Source organism: Cordyceps militaris (assembly GCF_000225605.1).
Source record: "Cordyceps militaris CM01 unplaced genomic scaffold CCM_S00001, whole genome shotgun sequence".
NCBI lineage: Eukaryota > Fungi > Ascomycota > Sordariomycetes > Hypocreales > Cordycipitaceae > Cordyceps > Cordyceps militaris.
The window spans coordinates 4779293-4798812 of NW_006271969.1; the positions used below are offsets into that span (position 1 = coordinate 4779293).

The window sequence follows — 19520 nt, forward strand, 5'->3', positions numbered from 1 at the left end:
GAGATTACAACTACAGCAGCACCCAAGATCGGGGGCCTGGTCATTCCTGGCACTAAGAATGCTGCGGGTGTTAAGCAGGCGAACGGGCTCCAGACAGGCGAGAACGAACAGCAACCGACTACGCAGGCAGGCAAATCAAGGCTGGACGATGACGACGACGATGAACAAGAAGTCACTCATGCCTTTGAAATTGCCGACAAGGACGTCGAAACCGTACAAAAGGAGTGTCTCAACCTCGGTTATCCGGTCCTAGAAGAATACGACTTTCGACGCGACGAAGCAAACCCCAATCTTGATATCGATCTTCGTCCTGGTACACAAATTCGGCCGTATCAAGAAAAGAGCTTGAGCAAGATGTTCGGCAACGGGAGAGCAAAGAGTGGTCTCATCGTTCTGCCATGTGGTGCTGGAAAGACTTTGGTCGGTATTACAGCGGCATGTACCATCCAGAAGGGTGTAATTGTGCTTTGCACGAGCTCCATGTCGGTTGTCCAGTGGCGAAACGAATTTTTGAAATGGTCCAACATTAACCCCGATGATATCGTGGCGTTCACGTCAGACTCCAAAGGCTCCGTCTTTACCGGCAGCACTGGCGTTATTGTTACCACATACTCGATGGTAACGCAGTCGCGAGCACGGTCCTACGATGCGGAAAAGATGATGAGATTCCTTACTGGGAGAGAATGGGGTCTCATGTTACTCGACGAAGTCCACGTCGTGCCGGCAAACATCTTTCGCAGAGTAACTTCCTCCATCAAGACACATTCTAAGCTAGGCTTGACCGCCACTTTATTACGAGAAGATGACAAGATCTCTGATCTCAACTTTCTTATTGGTCCTAAACTTTTTGAAGCAAACTGGATGGAACTCTCCAAGCAAGGGCATATTGCTCGCGTGCAGTGCGCAGAGGTCTGGTGCGCGATGCCAACTGAGTTCTACGATGAATATCTTCGTGCGCCATCGCGCAAGAAGAATTTGCTTTACATTATGAACCCTCGGAAATTCCAGGCCTGTCAATACCTCATCAACTATCACGAGTCTCGCGGAGACAAGATCATTGTTTTTTCTGATAATGTCTATGCGCTCAAGGCCTATGCTCTCAAGCTGGGCAAAGCCTTTATTTACGGAGGCACAGGTCAAGCAGAGCGGCTGAAAGTGTTAGAGAACTTCCAACATAATCCGCTGGTGAACACACTCTTCCTATCGAAGATTGGCGATACCTCCCTCGACTTGCCCGAGGCCACATGTCTTATTCAGATTTCGTCACACTACGGATCTCGACGTCAAGAGGCCCAGCGGCTGGGACGAATTCTGCGGGCCAAACGCCGTAACGACGAGGGTTTCAACGCGTTCTTTTATTCGCTGGTCTCCAAAGACACACAAGAAATGTTCTTTTCGTCAAAGAGACAGGCGTTCCTGGTCGATCAGGGCTATGCGTTCAAGGTCATTACACAACTGGCCAACATTGAGCAGACGCCCGGACTGGCGTTTGCGACGGCAGCAGAGCGCCGAGAGTTGCTGCAGAAAGTGTTGGTTGAGAACGAGGGACCAGATGACGAAGACATCACGGATGACTTGTTCCACAGCGGCAGCATGGGTCGGGCCAAGAAGAGGGTTCGGCGAACCGCTGGCACGCTGGGTGAGCTCAGCGGTGGCCAAGATATGGCTTACATTGAACAGAATAAAAAGGTCAATCAGGGTCTCAAAAAGAAGGGCAAGAAGGAGAGCCATTCGTTTTTCAAGAAGATTGGCAGAGAGAATGCCCGCCGTGCGACAGGCGAATGAGGCAGACATGCCGAGCGCGCGGGGAAATGGACTGCTGGGGGTAATTGATTCTTGCATTTGGCGTTTTTGCTACGGTTTGCTTGTTATAAGGATTGGACTAGACCATGAGGCGGTTGCGACTGGGTAACAACCAGATGCTTAACATATAATCTGCTTTGGACTCTCTGGCATGGGACTCTTGAGGCTTGAAAGTAAGCGAGACATTATATACCCAACATTTACGAGCGAATTGAAAACTAGAAATGGGATTTTAAAAAAAGAAACACAAATAAAATAAAAGTTGATTCCGGTTGGGTTGCATTTGCAGAACTCGCGACGTCTTCGTGCCTGAGTAGGTGCCCGAGAAGGTATACAGTGGATTCGCACTGATGAAGTCTCACTTTCAAGTGCACGCACCTCTGTAGAGCGGACACGATATGCACGCAATGTATTAGCTGCAGGTGCAGCATGATGATGATGCATGCCAGGTTTTGTTCGCTTTGTTTCTGATCTTTCCTTCTTTTCAGGGTCCAAAATAGGACTGAACTTTCTGCAACCCAAGTAAGTTGGAAACCGCTAGTTGTGTGAGACAGCCACGTCCGGCGCCACACATATCATACTTGCCGTGTGACCAGCCTTAGCAGTGCCAGCTGCGCAATACACGACAAGGTGACAAACACACGAAGAACAATGTGGTGGACGCCATGGCACACCACGTAGCTGGGTGTTTGAATCCGCCTCGAAACGCACAATGACGTTGCTCTGCGGAGGAGACCGCATGACAGGCTGGACAGGCTGGACAATCTGTGTGAGGTGAGTGCGCTGGCAGGGTTGGATGCGACGGGGAGGAGGCGGCTCTGCGAATCTAGCGTCGATTGGACCGATGGAGCAGTAGGGCTAGCGCGCCTGCAGATTTAATGCCAAGATAGGAAGGGCAGAATAAGAAGAGCAATTGCGATGGTGCGGCGGGCTCAGCCACGGTTAGCGGCCAAGAATGGGCTCGAGAGTCCTGATGACTCTCTGGCAGGGAGGCATGATACATATAATGGGTCATTATTGAATTCGCCCAAATACAGTGCTCCCTTGATTAGCCTCCAAGCAAAAACATGATCCGAGTGAAGTTGATGTCTTGAGAGAGACGCCCCGAGAGAAGTGGTTGTCATAGCCTCGGCTAGATTCGTGCTTCTTGACTGCCGTGTAAGAATGGTCTGCCGACTCGCTGCCTGCTCACCAGACGTGCAGGCTTCCATGCATACGGTGTGCTTGCTTCCATGTAATAGGTTGGGCGGGTTATAGCTCAAGGTGGTGGTGGTGGGTGTTGCGCAAGGCGCGGCATGGCGCAATGTGACGAGAGCGAGGCTGCGATGGTTGTCACGTTGTACGTGTGCATCATCCAATCCCCAGGATCACGGCATTTTTCTCGGGTTGGGCGTCGTCTGATTTTGAGCCATCTGTTGGCTCTCAAGTTATCTGATGTTGGGCATTGCGGCTTGGACGGGCCAGCCGGACCAGTGACCCGGGTAAGATTGACGTTGCTGTGGCGGGGAAGAGAATCAGGCCAGAAATAGACCTCGGTAGTATGAGCAAGGATTCCTATTTCATGAAATTTTTTCTTGCTTCTTCCCTTTGACCCGGGAGTTTGGGAGTGCAAAAAAGATCGACGAAACGGGTGGGCAGCCTGAGAGGTGTGTGTGATGGGATGGGTGCGTGGTATTGAATTCAGCTGCCATGACAGGGCAGCCAACCACACCACCCTCCGGTGTGCGCGACGTGATTCTCTGCCAATTACCGGGGACGGATTAGTAGAGGGAGGCAACCCTGCTAATAACTAATATGAGAAAAAAAAAAATGTTTACCCCCGGTGCCGTTGCGAACTTTACTGTTACTGATGAGCGATTAAATGGGGTGGGCTAATTCACTAAATGATAACGGGCAAACGCCGCTTCTTCAGAGGGAACCAGCAATAGGGCCGTGGAATGCGATGATCTAACGAACGCCAGGAGCGCCACGCGCTGAAAGAGCCGGCGCAGCCACAAACAGCGCGTCACGAGAATGGCGCTACAGAAGGCAGAAGGTCTGCGTAGTGCGCTGTGTGTTTTGCTCGTATTCTGATATTCGTGTACGCCGTATTAATTGTTAATCTGATCTTTCTCATCCATGTTTTGAACCGGGTAGTTAACTACCTAGTGATTGGACGCAAGACATGGACCCAAGCGGTCGGGGCGGAAGCCAGCAGTTGAGGTTTCATTCTCCAGTGCACCGGTCCAGAACCCCGGGTGGTTGTGGCTTGGGCAGACGGGGCTAACTGTTTGGAGGCAAAGTGCATCACTACACTGCCCTACCAGTAATACTAGTCACTAACTCAGTACTGGTATGTACCTCCAAGCAGGTAACCGATACTCCATCCGTTATCCGTTGGAAAGCTTGTTCTTCTTCATTTGCGTACCGCCACCACGATTCGTGCAAACGCTGCCTCATCTTCCATCTTTCATCTTTCTCCATTCGCACATCGGCTCGGCCGGCTCCAAAGCTGCTGCGGTGGCTAGCCGTATCTACTGCTCTCACCTATATTCCACCTGTCGAATCATTCTTTTCCTCTTCTTGTTCCACTCGTCTCACCTTGTCTCGCCCACCCTGCTTGTGCATCGGCTCCGCTACCGCCTCTGCGCCAGTCGCCGTCCACGAGTTCAGCCCAGATCCAACAGAGACGCAACCTTCTCTGGAGGCTTCGGCGTCTCCCCATCTCGCACCCGGCGTGTGCGACGGCTTCCATCTCGACTCCATCGCGACTGGTCGCAGAGCCTGGACTTTGGACCCTTTGTGCGCCCGCCGCGCCCTGCAAACAGAGCCCATCGTACCACCTGCCGCGCCGCGCCGCAGCCTTGGCCATATTCCGCATATCGCTATCCTTACTCCAGACACGCCGGGTCATTCACTGCACTGTCGTCCAGTCCGTCCTCCGGTCCACGGACGCAGGCACGCCAACGCTTTGTCTCATACGCCTGTTTATTTTTATCTCGTCCTCTCTTGCTAGTTCCTGAGACTGCTACCCAGAGCCTCGTCTCCCAATTCACCACCATCGGCCGACGACTCCAGCCCGAGACCGCGCCCTGCCAGAACCCGCGCGCGCCCCAGCTCTGAAAGTGCGACACAACCGGAACCTGAGCGTCTGCACCGCCTGCCTGCCTTGCTACCAGTCGCCGAACGTTTCCTTATCGTTAGTAGTGTTGCGCAATTCCGACAATCCTCGACCATTCCTTGCCCGCGCGCGCACCATACTCCATACTACTCCGATTTCCCCCTTTCCCGCCTCACCTAGGACTCGAGCTTAATTACCACTCACCCTCTGGCGCAACATCCTGGCATATACCTGCAGCAACCCCTTGTGTTACCACTCCCGGAAAACGTGCCGGCTTTGCAAGACGTCTATTCGACAATCCATTCTCGCCTGCCCTACAAGGTTCCTTTTTTTTCCAACGGGCAAGCGCGACACCCTCAACAAAGGACAGAACTGAGGACCGCCTAACATCAACACCACCGCCTCGGCAATCTCACTACACTTCAATCATTTGCTCTTGTGCTTTGGTGGCGTCCGTCTTTGTAGCTCGCTCTATTTAAACTCCTCGTCCTCGCCCGCTCGTCGACAGAGCGACCAGTTTTGTACCTGTCACAGCCAAGCCTGCAAACGTCACTCTCCAAGACGCAGCCATTCCTGCGCCATTGCCTGCGTCTTCCTACTTTATATCCCCATATCAACCATGATTTTTACCCCTACCCAAACTTTCTTGTCCCTCGACTGGACCTTGATTTAATTTTGCTGATACTTGCAACCTCACCCTCCCTCACTCAACTCAGAACCCGGCCAACACTACCTTCCTGGCCGAAATCGTTCTGCTTAATATTTCCATATCGAATACTCAACTACACTCCCAACCACCAACATGCTGGACAATTTTCGCCGTGCTGCCTGGGCACAGCTCAAGGCTATCAAGCCGGCCTTTGTGTCCAAGAACCCTCATTTCAACTTCATCACCGCACACTACTTTTGGATCGTTGGTGCGACAATAGTAGGCTCTATTTGCCTCTACATTGGTGGCACAGGCCATTTAGCTTATATCGACGCTCTACTTTTTGCCAGTGGCGCAAACACACAAGCCGGTCTGAATCCGGTCGACGTGAATCTTCTTACCACTTTCCAACAGACCGTCATTTACGTCCTTGTCATGCTGTCCAACCCAATTACCCTTCATGGCTCCGTCGTTTTCCTGCGCATATACTGGTTTGAAAAGCGCTTTCAAGGCTGGGTGCGTGAGGTCCGCAGTCGACGTCCCAACTTGACCAAGTCAAAATCCCAAGCTGTCGACGAGACGCACAGGGCTGAGCAAGGTGTCAATGGACGTCACATTACAGTGGTTCCCCCCAACGGAAAGGCTCAGCGTATGACAAACGACGGCATTCTTCTTGACAGCTCCGCCACTGCACCTGCTGACCTACCCCGCCGCGTCAACGAGGACAGTGATACCACCACGACCGCAACAGATAGCCCATCTGCCACTACGCCAGGCCACTCCCAACATACCCGCGATAGTGACGATGGTATGCCCTCAACTCATGGCACTGCAACACCGGTTGCTGGAATGCGTGCTCGTGCCGATAGCGCAGGAGAACACGTGCATGGCGCCACTGCTATTACTTTCGCTGACACTGTCAAGCGAAGTGATGGCCTGGAGGAAGATGCCACCGAATTTGCTCAGAGACGTCCAAATCTCCAGCACATAGCCATCCTAGAGCGCCAGCGCAACGAAGACGACAACGATGTCCTTCGCATTCCCGGCCCTCGGGATATCGAGCGCGGACAGGTACCCACTCGCTTGGAGGAATTCGAGCGTGACGAAGCTCTTGGTCCTCAAATATCTCGCCTAGTCAGTAATCCTGGCTCGAAAGTGGCCCAAGGCGAAGGGACGTATCAAGGCCTTCGCGGCCGCCACCCAACTATTACCATTGCCGAGCCTGATCGACGACAAAGAGAGTTAGCCGATGATGCCAAGGCATTGACTGGGACTCTTGATGCCTTCCGTTTCAGAAAACCCCGCCTCTTCAATAGAAGCGGACAAAGCTCGCACCACGAAGAAGACGAAGACCAACCTCCCAGGCCTACACGTACATGGACTCTGGAACGCATCCGATCAGCGCTACACCGCGATTCTAGCAAAATCGACGACATGCCGTATCTCAGCTACACCCCAACCATGGCCAGAAACTCCAATTTCGTTGGCCTCACGCTTGAGCAGCGTGAAGAACTGGGTGGTATTGAATATCGCTCCTTGCGAACCCTTGCTTTTGTTCTTCTTGGGTACTTTTGGGGCTTCCAGCTTTTCGGCGTTGTAACTCTGTTGCCCTTCATTATGAACAGCGAGAAATACGGCAAAATCATCGAGGATGATGGCGTCTCGAGAGTGTGGTGGGGCTTCTTTACACCCAATGTCAGCTTTATGGATGTTGGCTTTACCTTGACACCCGATAGCATGATTTCTTTTGTCCGGTCCGAGTATGTTTTGATGATTTCGTGTTTTCTCATCATTCTCGGAAACACCGGATTTCCCGTCATGCTGCGATTCATCATTTGGACTCTGACAAAGATTGTCCCCAGGCACTCTGGTCTTTGGGAAGAGCTCCAGTTCCTTTTGGACCACCCACGTCGATGCTTCACACTTCTGTTCCCTTCGGGTCCGAACTGGTGGCTATTTTGGATTCTCATTTCGCTCAATGCAGTTGACTTGCTTTTCTTCCTGGTTTTGGATTTGGGCAAGGAGCCCATTAGCCTACTTCCCCTGCACAACAGAGTCGTTGTCGGGTTGTTCCAGGCCGCTTCGACGAGAACTGCGGGGTTTTCGGCTGTCAACTTGAGTGATCTTCACCCTGCCATGCCTGTCCTATACATGATTATGATGTATATTTCCGTCTTTCCCATTGCCATTTCGATTCGGCGAACCAACGTATACGAGGAAAAGTCTCTCGGCGTCTACGACCACAATGAAGGTGCGGAGCAGGAGGCGAGTGCTCTGTCCTATGTCGGTACTCATTTACGCCGACAACTTTCTTTCGATTTGTGGTTTGTATTTTTGGGCTTTTTCATCCTCTGTATCACAGAGGGCTCAAAAATCCAGGCGGGTCGCTTTGATGTGTTTTCGGTCTTGTTTGAAGTCGTCAGTGCCTACGGTACTGTCGGACTGAGCATGGGTGCCGTGGGTGTTAACGCATCGCTATGCAGCCAGTTCTCCGTTGTTGGCAAGCTCATCATCGCTGCTCTGCAGATCCGAGGCCGTCACCGTGGTCTGCCGTACGGTCTAGATAAGGCCGTGCTCCTCCCTAGCGAGGCTCGTTTCAAGAAGGAGGCCGAAGACGCGGAGGCAGTCTTGGCCCGTATGAACACAGCGCCGTCAGCGACGACCACTGGACTTCAAAGACTACCGAGCGTTGCGCGCGGACGCACCGTAAGCAGAGGCAGGGATTCAAACATCATTGCAAAGTTTCTACACCCCGGCCCCGTGGCCCAACGCGATGGTGATGTTGCGCGGCAGCGAAGCCGGTCCACCGAGTCTCGCGCGCTCGCTCTGGAGCGCAATCACACCTTGACGGAACCGCCAGCTGAGGCGGATGAGGAACTTGAACGGCTACCCAGTGGTGCATCGTCAAAGCGAATGCAGCCGATGCAGCCGATGCGCGCTGACACCGCACCGGCGGCTCACCCTACTCCCTGGAGGCCATAGCCATCTGATTCTCTTCCATTCAGCACATATTTATTTCACTCTAGACTTGTTTGTTATTTGGTTCTTCTATTCATTGCTCAGCATATGTATAGCAACGGCGTCTTTGCAGGCGCGCCCCCGGCGCCATCGCCCCTGCGGAATTGTTTATAGACGGTACCTGCTGGTGTTTTCTGTTTTTATTTTGTTTTAGGAAAATGGGGCGCTCTTCTTTACTCGGGACTTTTCAGAGAGTACCCTGTCCATAAGCAGCAGTACATACCGAACAGATGTCAAGTTTTATAATATTATTTGATTTCTTTTATATGAAGAAATAAAAATCCGCTTGTGAAGATGCAAACAATGAACCAACAAAGACTGCCATCTCTGACGGTGATAGCTCCGACATTGTAATATAAAGAAGACACAATTAACGCCCCTGTAGTTCCAACTGTAACACACAAGATGCCTCGATCTTCTATAGTCTGTCTACATGTGAAAATGTAGAGAATAAAAATAAAAACAGAAAGGAGAAAGGAGAAAATGCAACACATTACTACGAATCTTCAAACGCGTCTAGATTCTTCAACGCCCCGGCCAACCGCCGGTAGTCCCGCAGGAGATCCAGCACCTCGCCGAGGCGCAGCTCGCCTGGGGTGCTAATCTCCATGAAGCGCTTGTTGGGGGGCGCGATCCGGGGTATCTGCTTGGGCGGCAGGGCGGCCGCGAGGTCTGGAAATGCCTGCTTACTTGGATTAGCTACCGTGTCTAGTTGTGCCATGGCAAGTGCACATTGCAATGTTGTGTGCTGTGCATGTTTTGGGAGAGGGATGCTTACTGCGCTCAAGTCGCCGCCGTCCTCGCCCTTGGTTGCCACTACTGGCGGCGTCGAAGCCGCGGGGCGGCCAAACCCGCGAAAGCCCATGCTGGGTAGGCGCGCCATGGGGTTGAAGCTGCTGCCGAGGTTGCGCACCTGGTCGAGCATGGCGGCACCTTGCTGCTGCGCGGCGCCGGCCACGGTCGTGGGCGGCGGCGGCGGCGTGCCTTTTCCTTCTGCGAATTCGACTTTTTTTTAGGGAGCTGGCGCTGCGGCGGCTGCGGGTGCTGTCGGCGCTGGGCTCGCGCCGGCCGCCGATGAGTGCGAGGACCGAGTCGCGGCGACCGGTGGGGGGGACGACTGGCTTGGTGCTGCCGTCGTCTGTGGGAGTGGCGGTGGTGGCGCTGTCAAGACTGGCCGTGTCGTCGTCGTCGTCGCCGAGGGGCGGGGTGGTGACGAGCTTGCGGGCATCGTCGAGGGTGCGCGGCACGGCAATGGGTTCGGCGGCGGCCTGCTGGCGCAGCTTGCCGACGAGGAACGAGTAGCTCTCGCCGAGGCTGCTGGAAATGGTCTTGAGGCCCTGGTCGGCGGTGCTGAAGACGGCGCCGCTGGCGGCGCCAAAGGCCTGTGCGGGCGTGTTGACGAGGTCGCTGAGGCGCCGGTTGCGCAGCACCGCCGCGGCCGTGAGCCCGCCGCCACTCGGCCTGGCGGCGGTGGCGGTTTCTTGGCTGGCTTCGGTGGAAGCGGCGCCGGCTTGGTTGTAGGCGGGCGGAAAGGTCTCTGGCCTGGTCGCTTCGGCGGCGGCGGCGGGTGAGGCGGCGGACCCCTTGGGTGGGCCGGATGGGTGCTCGTCGTCGCGGAGGGTCGACAGGTCGACCGTCTCGAGGAAGCTGATGGCGGCTTCAAAGTTGGTCAGACAGTAGGCGGCCTCGCCGGTGAGCTTAGGCTCCCAGCGAAATGACTGCATGAAGTGGAGGTCGCTGATGGCGTGTAGGTGCTCGGGAGCCAGCGTGATGAGGGTGTAGATGAGCATGGGCATGATTTCGTCGGCGGATGCGGAGGGCTGGAAGTGGGAGAGGGTATCGACGATGCTCTTGTGCACGGCCTTGAGGTGGTTGATTTTTCCGAGGGGGTAGTGTGAGTCGGTCATAGCAATGAGTTCTTTTCGCGCGGACTCGAGATATTGTCGAATCTCCTCGTCGCGGAATGTCGTCCCTCCGTCCCTCTTGTCGTCGTTTTGGCCGAGATCGATGCCGAGGTCCGTCAGGCCAATATTCACCAGGGCCAACGCGGCCGTTTTTGACCGCAGCTTGTCGTCCTGCGCCTCGTCTTGTGTGCTCCGGTGGCGGTATATCCGGCCGTAGATGGCCTCGCACACACGCCGCTCCACTGCCTCTTCAAGGCGGCCCTTTTGGGCCTCGAGGGCCCTGCGCGCCTTTTTTCTGTTGGCGAGCTCCTCTGTGGTGATCATTTGCTGCTGCTCCGCATCCTCCCTGGACTTGCTGCTGTCCTTGGTGGCCTTGAACGACGCGGTGCGGGCGCGGAGGCGGCTAGCCGCGGAGGAGAGGGAGGACGAGGACGAGGGGCTCGGCGAGGGCCCGCGGCGCTGTTGTCGAGTGGCGAGCGCGCTGATGTGGGTTTGGACGTGGGACGAGGAGAGGGCGTAAAAGTCTTGGAAGAGCTGGGACAGCTTGGTGATGCTGGGCGGCGTCGAATGGACCTTGGCGCTCAGCGACTCGATGAAACTGGGAAGCGCCCATGGTTAGTGGCAGGTTCGTGTCGCTCGTCACCCCGAGAGGGAGTTGTTACCTGTCAGTCAAGGTGACGAGCTCAATGGGCAGCTCGTCGAGGTCGACGGAGCCTCTTCCATGGTCGGCAGACTCGTCGTGGTCGTCTGCGTCCTGTGATGTCTCAAACGCATCTGGGCGGACGGTGCCGTCATTCTGAAAGGTATGGGCGCGCTTCGGCAGCTGCGTGCTGGCGCTCGTCTTGCGGCTCGGCGGCGGCGTATCGTGTGAGTTGATTCTGGCCGCAGCAGCCGGCCGGTCGTTTGGTAGTGCTGCAGTATCGGGGCTAGCAGAAGCCATTCTTGCCGTGCGTTTGGCCAGAGGGAGCAGGGAGGCGGCAAGACAGTCGCTCTGCGGACGGCAGCCAAGGTCGTCGTAATCGAAGCACAGAGGAAGCCGATGGGTGCTTCTGGTAGACCGCTTGCCACCGAGAGAGAAAGAGAAGCAACGGTGGTGTGGAGGAGTTCAAGGCTAGTTAGGGAGGCAGCCGCAGAGGTGTTGTCGAGGTTGACCGACGTAATGACGCTGAGGGAGTGGGCGACACGCACGCGACTTGGGACGATTGGCGCCAGCTGTCGCAGACTTGCGTCAGAATAAGTCGTGTCCTAGGCGGGAGGGGGGACGGCGAGTCAAGGGCGGTAAGGCGCCAGCGTATCGGAAATGCAGCTACTTACTTGTCTGGGTAGATAGGGCTGTCGAGTTTTGTATTTTTTTTTATTTTGTATTTTGGATTGGCAAACCAAACGGCGCCTGTTACCGACTGGTCAAGACACAGGGAGCGAGACGAAGCTCCATGAGCTCCCTCTGGCGAATCACCTACCAAACTACAGGTAGAGGTCGGCCGCTATACTTGGGCTAGCCTGGCACGCTGGACGCAGGGTCTGACGCGCTATAATGCACTAAATATTACAATGCTAAAAAAGGCTGTTTGGGATGCTTCCTGGGCGCGCTCTCCAGCCAGGCATACCAGAAACACCTGCCCGAATTACCTATTAATAAAGAAGAGATGAAAAAAAAGTCTAATCATCACAAGCAGAAAGCAAAAAAAGATGGTCATGTATTTCATATATTTCAGTCTCGCTCCATTACCAAGATTCATCGCAATTCAGTAGCAGACCCAAGCCCTAACAACCACTCCTCCCTCTACACAGACTTGCGACCATTCTTGGCCCAATCGCGCAAATCATTCTTCTTAATCTTGCCCGTGCTCGTCTTTGGCAGGTCCGGCACCACCTCGACTTCCTTGGGCACCATGAACCGGCTGATAGCGCTATTCCCTCGAGCCCACGCAATAAGGTCCGCGCCCTGCAGAGCCTTTCCCTCCTTGACTGTCACGTACGCCTTGGGTACCTCGCCCCATTGCTCGCTCGGCACCGCCACGACGCCGCACTCGAGCACGTCCGGGTGCTGCACCAGCATGCTCTCGAGCGCCACCGACGAAATGTTCTCGCCGCCCGAGATGATGATGTCCTTGGCCCGGTCCAGGATCTGCGCGCTGCCGTCGGGGTGCCACACGGCGAGGTCGCCCGAGTGCAGCGCGCCCCCAGCAAACAGCGTCCGCGTGGCGGCCGCGTCCTTGTAGTACTCCTTGGCGCAAATGTTGCCGAAAAAGACAATCTCGCCAATCTCCTTGCCGTTTTTGGCCACGTCGATGAGCACTCCATCGGGCTGGTCCTGCTTGATGATGCGGATCGGCAGGCTGGTGATGAAGCCGTGGCCCTGGCGCGCCATCTTGGCGTATTTTTCCGCGGGCGGGAGAGTATCCCACTCAGGCATTGTATAGCACTTGGTGATGGGACCATATGTTTCTTCACCGTGTCAGCGAGTCGTGCCGAAATGGGAGAGGCTTGTGAGACTTACCCGTCATGCCGTACACGTGCACAGGCATGAGGTTGAGCTTGGTCTACACGTTTCTGGTCAGTCGTGCAAGCAACAGTTGCGCATCTCTAGCATCAACCCACCATTTGCTCAAATAAGTGACCAGTGGGTGGACTGGCAGCGACGGTCACTTGAACTGGATGTGGGAGCTTGGAAGCTTCCTTGGCAGCAACTAGCAACGTGTTGACTGTCGGGGCGGCGTTAAAGTGAGTGACGCCTTCCTCCTTGAGGAGGCGCCAGATGGTGGGATAATCAATCTTGCGCAGGCACACGTTGACACCGCGTACGGCGACAATGGACCAGGGAAACGTCCATCCACAGGCGTGGAACCTAGACTTGGTCAGTACTGAGCCACGCCATCTCGAATGATCAAGGCCAACTCACATGGGCAACGTCCACAGATATTTACAGCGCCCTTGGTTGAGACCAGACTCGATGATGTTTGCGACGGCGGCAAGGTAGGCACCTCGGTGGGTGTAGACGACGCCTTTGGGTTTGGACGTCGTTCCAGAGGTGAAGGGGATGGCGAGCATGTCATCCTCGTTCTCTGCGTGTGCGTGAAGACCGGACCAGCCTTTGCTACCTTGTTCGGCATCATAGGCAAGGCCCTCTATGACAGCTTGGTTGTATTGACCTGCTTGCGGGCCGCTCACAACATCTGTATCCTGTAGTGCTGGTCAATATCTTGGCCATGCACAATTTCAGACGATAACCCTCTTACATTATCCACAATAATAGGCACTTTGCTGTGCTTTGATCTGTAGCTACTCAGCAGCTCGGCAAACTCGTCATCCACAATGATGGAGTCGACCTCGGCAAACTCTAGAATATAGGCAATGTCATCGGGCTTGAGGCGGTAGTTGACGGGCACAATGACGCCGCCGGCCGCGACGATGCCATACAGCGACTCCAAAAACGCGGGCGTGTTGGGGGCGAGGATGCCGACGCGCTTCAGGCCGCGCTTCTTGAGGTAGTAGGCCAGGCCGCGGGCGCGATCCGCTGTCTGCTGGTACGAGCGGCGGAGGCCGACGCCGTTGGCGGTTATATGGACGACGGCCTCGGCATCGGGCTCAATGGACGCGGCGCGCTCCAGAAAAAAAGTCGGCGAGAGGTGGTGAATGTGCGCCGGGGGCGAGGCGGCGCCCGGGAGTAGATGGTTGAGGATGGACCGGATGCGCGACGGAGGGCCCGACATGCTGACGAGGAGTCGGGGGATGACGCAGCCGCTGTTCGTGGAAGTGACGAGACAGGGTGAGTATAGACAGTGAAAGGACGTGAGTGTGTAAAGGGAGAGAGAGCGACCGAAGAACTTGGCAAGGGTCTGAGATGGTATAAGCCCCGGCCGACCGGAGATTCGTGACCCAAGCAACCAAGGTCTCCCACCAGCTTCGGCTCTGGTCGGAAGTGGAGAGCTGAGCGTTGAGATGAGATGCCGTGCGAGTCTTGTTACTGGACCGAGAAGCCAACGACGGGGAACCGCAGCCGGGGGAGGGGGGGAGGAGACCTTCCAGGCGCCGGGGGTCGGCGGGATAAAGCGGATACAGCGGGGAGCTGGTGCTCTTCAGCGGTCTCAGTGGTCGTTTTGACACTCCGTCCTCCCTGTCTTTTTAGTGGCTATTACTGGTACATAGTTAACAGGTACAGGTAGTAATCAGCTCGCTTCCCCCAGTTGTTGGCCTTGCCCCAGCTTCTGGTTCAGAATCCAAGGTTTTGACAGTCAGTCCACGGGCATGACTGGTAGTTATGTCAAAGACAATGAATGACCAAAGAAAAATGTTGTTTTGTCCTCTCGCCCTTCCGTCTGACTTTCACTTATACCTAGGGCACACTGGCCTCCCCTTGTAGGGTTCACGGCGTTGCCAGCGTATACGATATCGCCAGGCTACCTCTAGTGTTGTAGGAAAAGCACAATTCATCAACAAAGGCCCGTTGAACCATGTCTGGTGGCTTACTAGGCCTGGTACTCCGTACATAGCCAATATCAAGGTATTGTGTGGTACGAAAACCCCCGTTTCACGTTGCGCAGGCCAATTTAGGGCATATGGCGATTGCTTGTATTGCATGCGCTACCTCTGTGACACTCGAGCAGAATCAATAAATCAATCTTCAAAAATCCATCCAAATATACACCATCCTTCTATTCCCCTTTCATCGCATCCGAATCTTCCGAGTCTCCTCCACTTTCGTTGACCAAGCTTCAATAGTTGGTGCTGATGGAGCTTCAGTGGGCAGCACATTGCCCCTCATTTTCCCCCAAACACGCCACTTGGCTGACGTAGCGCTTCTTCAACTATCAATCAACAAAACCACACCTTTTCATCATCCATCGCCAATTGCATTTCCCGGCGTCTTCCGCATCGACCGCATACGACCATGAGCTCCTTGCGCCCGCTGCGCGGTGCCTGCCAATGCGGCCGCAATCGCTACTTGATCGAGGTGCCCGAGGACGCCCTCGAGGAAGCGCAGGTTCTCTTCAATACCAACACTTCTCATCGTACGTTCAACCTACCGGTCGGATCCTGGCGTATGATTCCAGACGCCGTACAATATGATCCGTCGCCTAATTTTGATGACGCGTCGTCGCCGTGCCCCAGATCGATGCTGACCAACGGTGCCCAGAAGCTTCTCTCGCCACCCCGCTGGCGGCCTACATTCGAGTCCCCTTGACTTGGTACCGGAGCGCAACCTACGCCTACCGCGACGACGAAACACACTCGACCATTCGACGCTCCTATGCGCACCCGGACCAGCAGGACAGCGTGCGCTACTTTTGCGGCTACTGCGGTACGCAGCTGTCGTACTGGTCCGAGAGCCCGGCCACCGAAGCCGAATACATACACTTGACCCTCGGCAGTCTCGTGCACGAAGACTTGCACGACCTGCAGTCGCTCGGCCTGATACCCGACGATACTGACTCCGACGAAGCGGCCCAGGACGATGACATGGAGCACGTGGTCGATGGCGACGGGCTGGAACCCGCCGAGCCCGGCGCCACCGTCCTTCGAGAACAGTTTGGCGTGCCCTGGTTTGAGGACCTCGTTCAGGGCACCAGGCTGGGGAAGCTTCGTCGCAGATACGGCGGCCACCGCTCGCAGGATGGCCGTGTACAGGTAGAATGGGAGATTGTTGAATATTCGGATCACGGCGAGGACATGGAAGACGTGGATATGCCGACACCGTCCTCTGGAAAACGAAAACTAGACGAGAGAGGAGACGAGAAAAGCAACATTACAGCAGACTAGACAGATTGTGTTTGGTCCTTGCATCTACAGGTGGGAGACGGCGCTGATGGGGTAATTTGGAGTTTTGAACGTCTGGTAGATTTGGAGTTGTTGATTTCGGACGAGTTTTGCTGGGTGAAGATGTAGGAGCAGTGCTTTTGATTAGCAAGGTTGGTACAACGCGGGCTTCTTAAGCTATGGTCCGCTTCGCAGAAGCTCATGGACCCGAAGCTGACCAAGTGAGCATTTCACCCGCTCCGTCTTTAAAAGGGCGTCAATCCGTGCCTGTGCGCGAGAAGGTTCATTGCTCTAAGGCGATCCATTATTTGTATTCTAAATGATTTAAATTTCATCATGCCTTTGAACGCCATAACTCCAACTTGTGCTTTTCAAGGATAGTCTTTCATGCCAGCCGACTTGCCGCTGCGATCCTTGAGATACAAGAATCGCGCATCCTCTCTTACCAGCGGTGGAAGATCTTCATTGTTCTGTATGCGCTCAAACTTGTTTCCTTTGCGGCCCCAAATATCTATACCCTCTCGGACCGCGTCCGCAATGCGATCGCGATTTCTAAATTGGTCGCTATTCATCCACTTGTGCGAGAAGCTTTCCATCTTATTCAGATACAGGTCGATGGAATCAAAGCAGCTGCTACAGTGCCAGCCGGAGTCGGCGTATCTCCCCGAGTCTCGCCAGCGGGAGAGGAAGTTGTCGCCGCGGCCACCGCGCAGGTTGTTGGGCGTGAGCGTCCGCGGCCCGTCGTAGTACGTGGCCTGCGGGTGGTGCCATTCAGGGCCAATGCTTAGAAATTGAAACGAGTAGTAGTAAAAGCGTGAAAGTAGGGTGAGGCGGCGTGGAAAATTGCATGCGCGGAGGACTCGTAGCGTATCCGGACGCGGTATCTCATCTACGTCGGCAACAACCAAGACGTCACCCAGACGTGGCGCGCGCGAGCCAGTTCCGATGAGCTTAGGAAAGGTTTGTTCGTAGCTAGCATCTCGTTGAAAGGACTCCAAGTCCCATGTGCGCTGTGGATGAAAGTCGCCGGGAAACTCGAGCTCGTGGTAGAGCATCTTATCGTGGTAGCGGGCAAAGCGGTCCCAATTCTGCTTCGCCAACAGCGGCTTGTCGTGGCCATGAAACGTCTTGGCTGACTCGACAATAATGAAGAGGTCGACTTCCTCGTAGAGTGTATGGAGACGAATCTCAAGCCAGTCAAGCTCCGTATTCACCATCGCAAGGTCGTAGATTTTGCGTCGCGTTCCGCTGGCCGCCGCGGGATACACGGTGAAGCCATGCGCGGCACAAAGTTTGTGCGTCTCGGGTGAATCGTGACTGGCACCGACAGTGAGCAGGTCCCCTTTGCTGGCAGAGAGACGCGAGAGGACAGAGATGCCCGAGACGACGACGCAGACGCCGACGAGGATCTTGTAGGGCTGCCGTCGGATGAGCCCCCGCAGAGGGACGAGCATGAATACGGGCGTTGGGGGAAACCCGGCATACACGACAAAGCTTCGATAGAGTATAGAAGTTGAGTCAGGGAGGAGGAAGTAACGTAATCATTGAATCGTAACTAGTCTGCAAATTTCGGGCTTCTGTTCGGGTTGGAGAGTCGTCCCTCACGCCCGTCCAATTGTGGCGGGCAACAAACTTGAGCGACGTACGACGTATAGGCGCACTATTCTAATATAGGGCAAATTTGCGGATCGTAGGGAGAATTATCGATATTCGGTTAAAACGGGATCCACATATTTCGCAGATTGGGTGAGGAATTCCTGCAAAGCCCTTTTGTCTGCCAGCGGCGAGGCCGTTCCGAGTCTGTATCAGCAACCAGGAGTTGGGGGCTGTGTCCGCAGTACTTCATGACTTGCGAGCGGTCCATGTTACCGTTCTGGGGTGATGAAGGAGTAGTTAAGGATCATTGCCACCAATTTCCTTGACCAAAAACTCTGAGGCATGCAGCCCCGGTCGGGACCGGCTCCTTCTCCGACAATCCTGGAGCCTTCTTGCCTTGGGTATATTGCCTCCTCTTAGCCCACTTGTGGCTTTCCAGATGAGCCTAGAACTTGTTGTCCGTCTGTATCTTTGGCTTGCCGATGGTCCTTGGGACAAAAGTGCTCTCCTCTACGGAGTATATCACGCAATAGTACGGGGTACTCCGGTGGCTTCGTGGTTGCTACGAGATGCCGTCAATTCGGAGCCGGTCATTCCTCAACGACAGTTCTCTGGACAAAGATGAGCCATGAAAGCTGATGCTGACTGCATTGGCTGCAACACACAGGGACTTTTTCACGGTCGTTGCAGCCGGAAGGATCGTTGGCTGGAGAAGTGGTGCAACTCACGCCCAACCTCCTGCGTGGCTGGCTAGTGTCGTAGCCACGGCGCGAACCAAGGGAAAATCAGGAATAGAAGAGTTTGTCGAGCGGAAAATTTGAAGCAGCGCCTTGGTGATGTGTCGTGATGGATATAAAAAGGCCATACTTGTTCACTTCTCAATCGTTTCTGTTCCCGCACATTCCAGGGCTTCTTCTGTCTTCCAGACCAATCGGATCTAAAACTACACAAGATCACCGCCTAGTATTGTTACTTCTAGTCTCAGCATGAGGTCGACAATTGCTATTCTTCTCCAGGCCGCGTCACTGGCAACTGCGCTTTCTGCCGTCGACATGGCGCACGTGAACGGATTGACTCGCGGAGATGTCACGCACACCGAGGCCGCGGCACTTTGTGGCGACCTTGGGGTCATGGAAGTGCCTGTTGGCATGGATCCCTACACTGTGCGCGCTTGCAAAGAGCATCCGTCATCCCTCGAGACGGAGGCCTTGACGCTGGAGAAGCGCAAGTGCTGGTACGGCCCTCCCTCTGGCTGCTCCCGGCAACATTGGTGCTACAGGTCGTGTGACAATGGTGGACAGGGCTCTTGGTGCTGGACCACGGTCGGTAGCCCACTCGGTGCATGGAAGAGCTGTGGAAGAGATGAAGATTGCTCTCCGAGTGACCCATGCTCAGGAGGCGGCTGCAAGAAGTGTGGATGCGGCTGCTAAAGTATTTTCTATGAATACGGGTAGTACTCAATCAATAGTTACTCAATCAATAATTATATGTTTGTTCTTATTTCCAAGACGATCATCCTGTCACGTATTCTAAATGGGTCAGCCTGACCATCGTCTCCGACGGACTGTGTCAGGAACGGCCAGATACGGGTACAAACCACTTGCGTTCCTGCTGCTAGAAACGGCATGACTTCTTCGCGGCGCCATGATGCCGGACGTTGCCCCGTTCAGCCGCTGATTGAATCGGACACCGC

At 54.8% G+C, this 19520-nt stretch overlaps 6 protein-coding genes across 6 annotated transcripts; 3 read left to right on the forward strand and 3 right to left on the reverse strand.

Moving 5' to 3' along the window:
- Positions 1-5705: 5705 nt before the first annotated feature.
- CCM_01486 (potassium ion transporter (Trk1), putative) lies at positions 5706-8534 on the forward strand (the record flags this gene model as incomplete). Its single annotated transcript, XM_006666642.1, has 1 exon — positions 5706-8534. One exon carries the CDS (start codon positions 5706-5708, stop codon positions 8532-8534), a length of 2829 nt encoding a protein of 942 aa, XP_006666705.1.
- Positions 8535-9066: 532 nt separating this feature from the next.
- CCM_01487 (VPS9 domain protein) lies at positions 9067-11414 on the reverse strand (the record flags this gene model as incomplete). The annotated part of the gene is made up of 4 exons (XM_006666643.1): positions 9067-9252; positions 9349-9554; positions 9577-11072; positions 11137-11414. The coding sequence occupies 4 exons, from the start codon at positions 11412-11414 to the stop codon at positions 9067-9069; spliced, it is 2166 nt and encodes a 721-aa protein (XP_006666706.1).
- Positions 11415-12257: 843 nt separating this feature from the next.
- On the reverse strand, positions 12258-14187 carry CCM_01488 (AMP-binding domain protein; the record flags this gene model as incomplete). The annotated part of the gene is made up of 5 exons (XM_006666644.1): positions 12258-12922; positions 12975-13017; positions 13076-13322; positions 13377-13657; positions 13714-14187. 5 exons carry the CDS (start codon positions 14185-14187, stop codon positions 12258-12260), a joined length of 1710 nt encoding a protein of 569 aa, XP_006666707.1.
- Positions 14188-15365: 1178 nt separating this feature from the next.
- CCM_01489 (uncharacterized protein) lies at positions 15366-16234 on the forward strand (the record flags this gene model as incomplete). Its single annotated transcript, XM_006666645.1, has 2 exons — positions 15366-15533; positions 15587-16234. 2 exons carry the CDS (start codon positions 15366-15368, stop codon positions 16232-16234), a joined length of 816 nt encoding a protein of 271 aa, XP_006666708.1.
- Positions 16235-16602: 368 nt separating this feature from the next.
- CCM_01490 (glycosyl transferase family 17 protein) lies at positions 16603-17685 on the reverse strand (the record flags this gene model as incomplete). The annotated part of the gene is made up of 1 exon (XM_006666646.1): positions 16603-17685. The coding sequence occupies one exon, from the start codon at positions 17683-17685 to the stop codon at positions 16603-16605; it is 1083 nt and encodes a 360-aa protein (XP_006666709.1).
- A 1128-nt stretch (positions 17686-18813) lies between these two features.
- On the forward strand, positions 18814-19257 carry CCM_01491 (uncharacterized protein; the record flags this gene model as incomplete). Its single annotated transcript, XM_006666647.1, has 1 exon — positions 18814-19257. One exon carries the CDS (start codon positions 18814-18816, stop codon positions 19255-19257), a length of 444 nt encoding a protein of 147 aa, XP_006666710.1.
- Between the last annotated feature and the right edge of the window lie 263 nt (positions 19258-19520).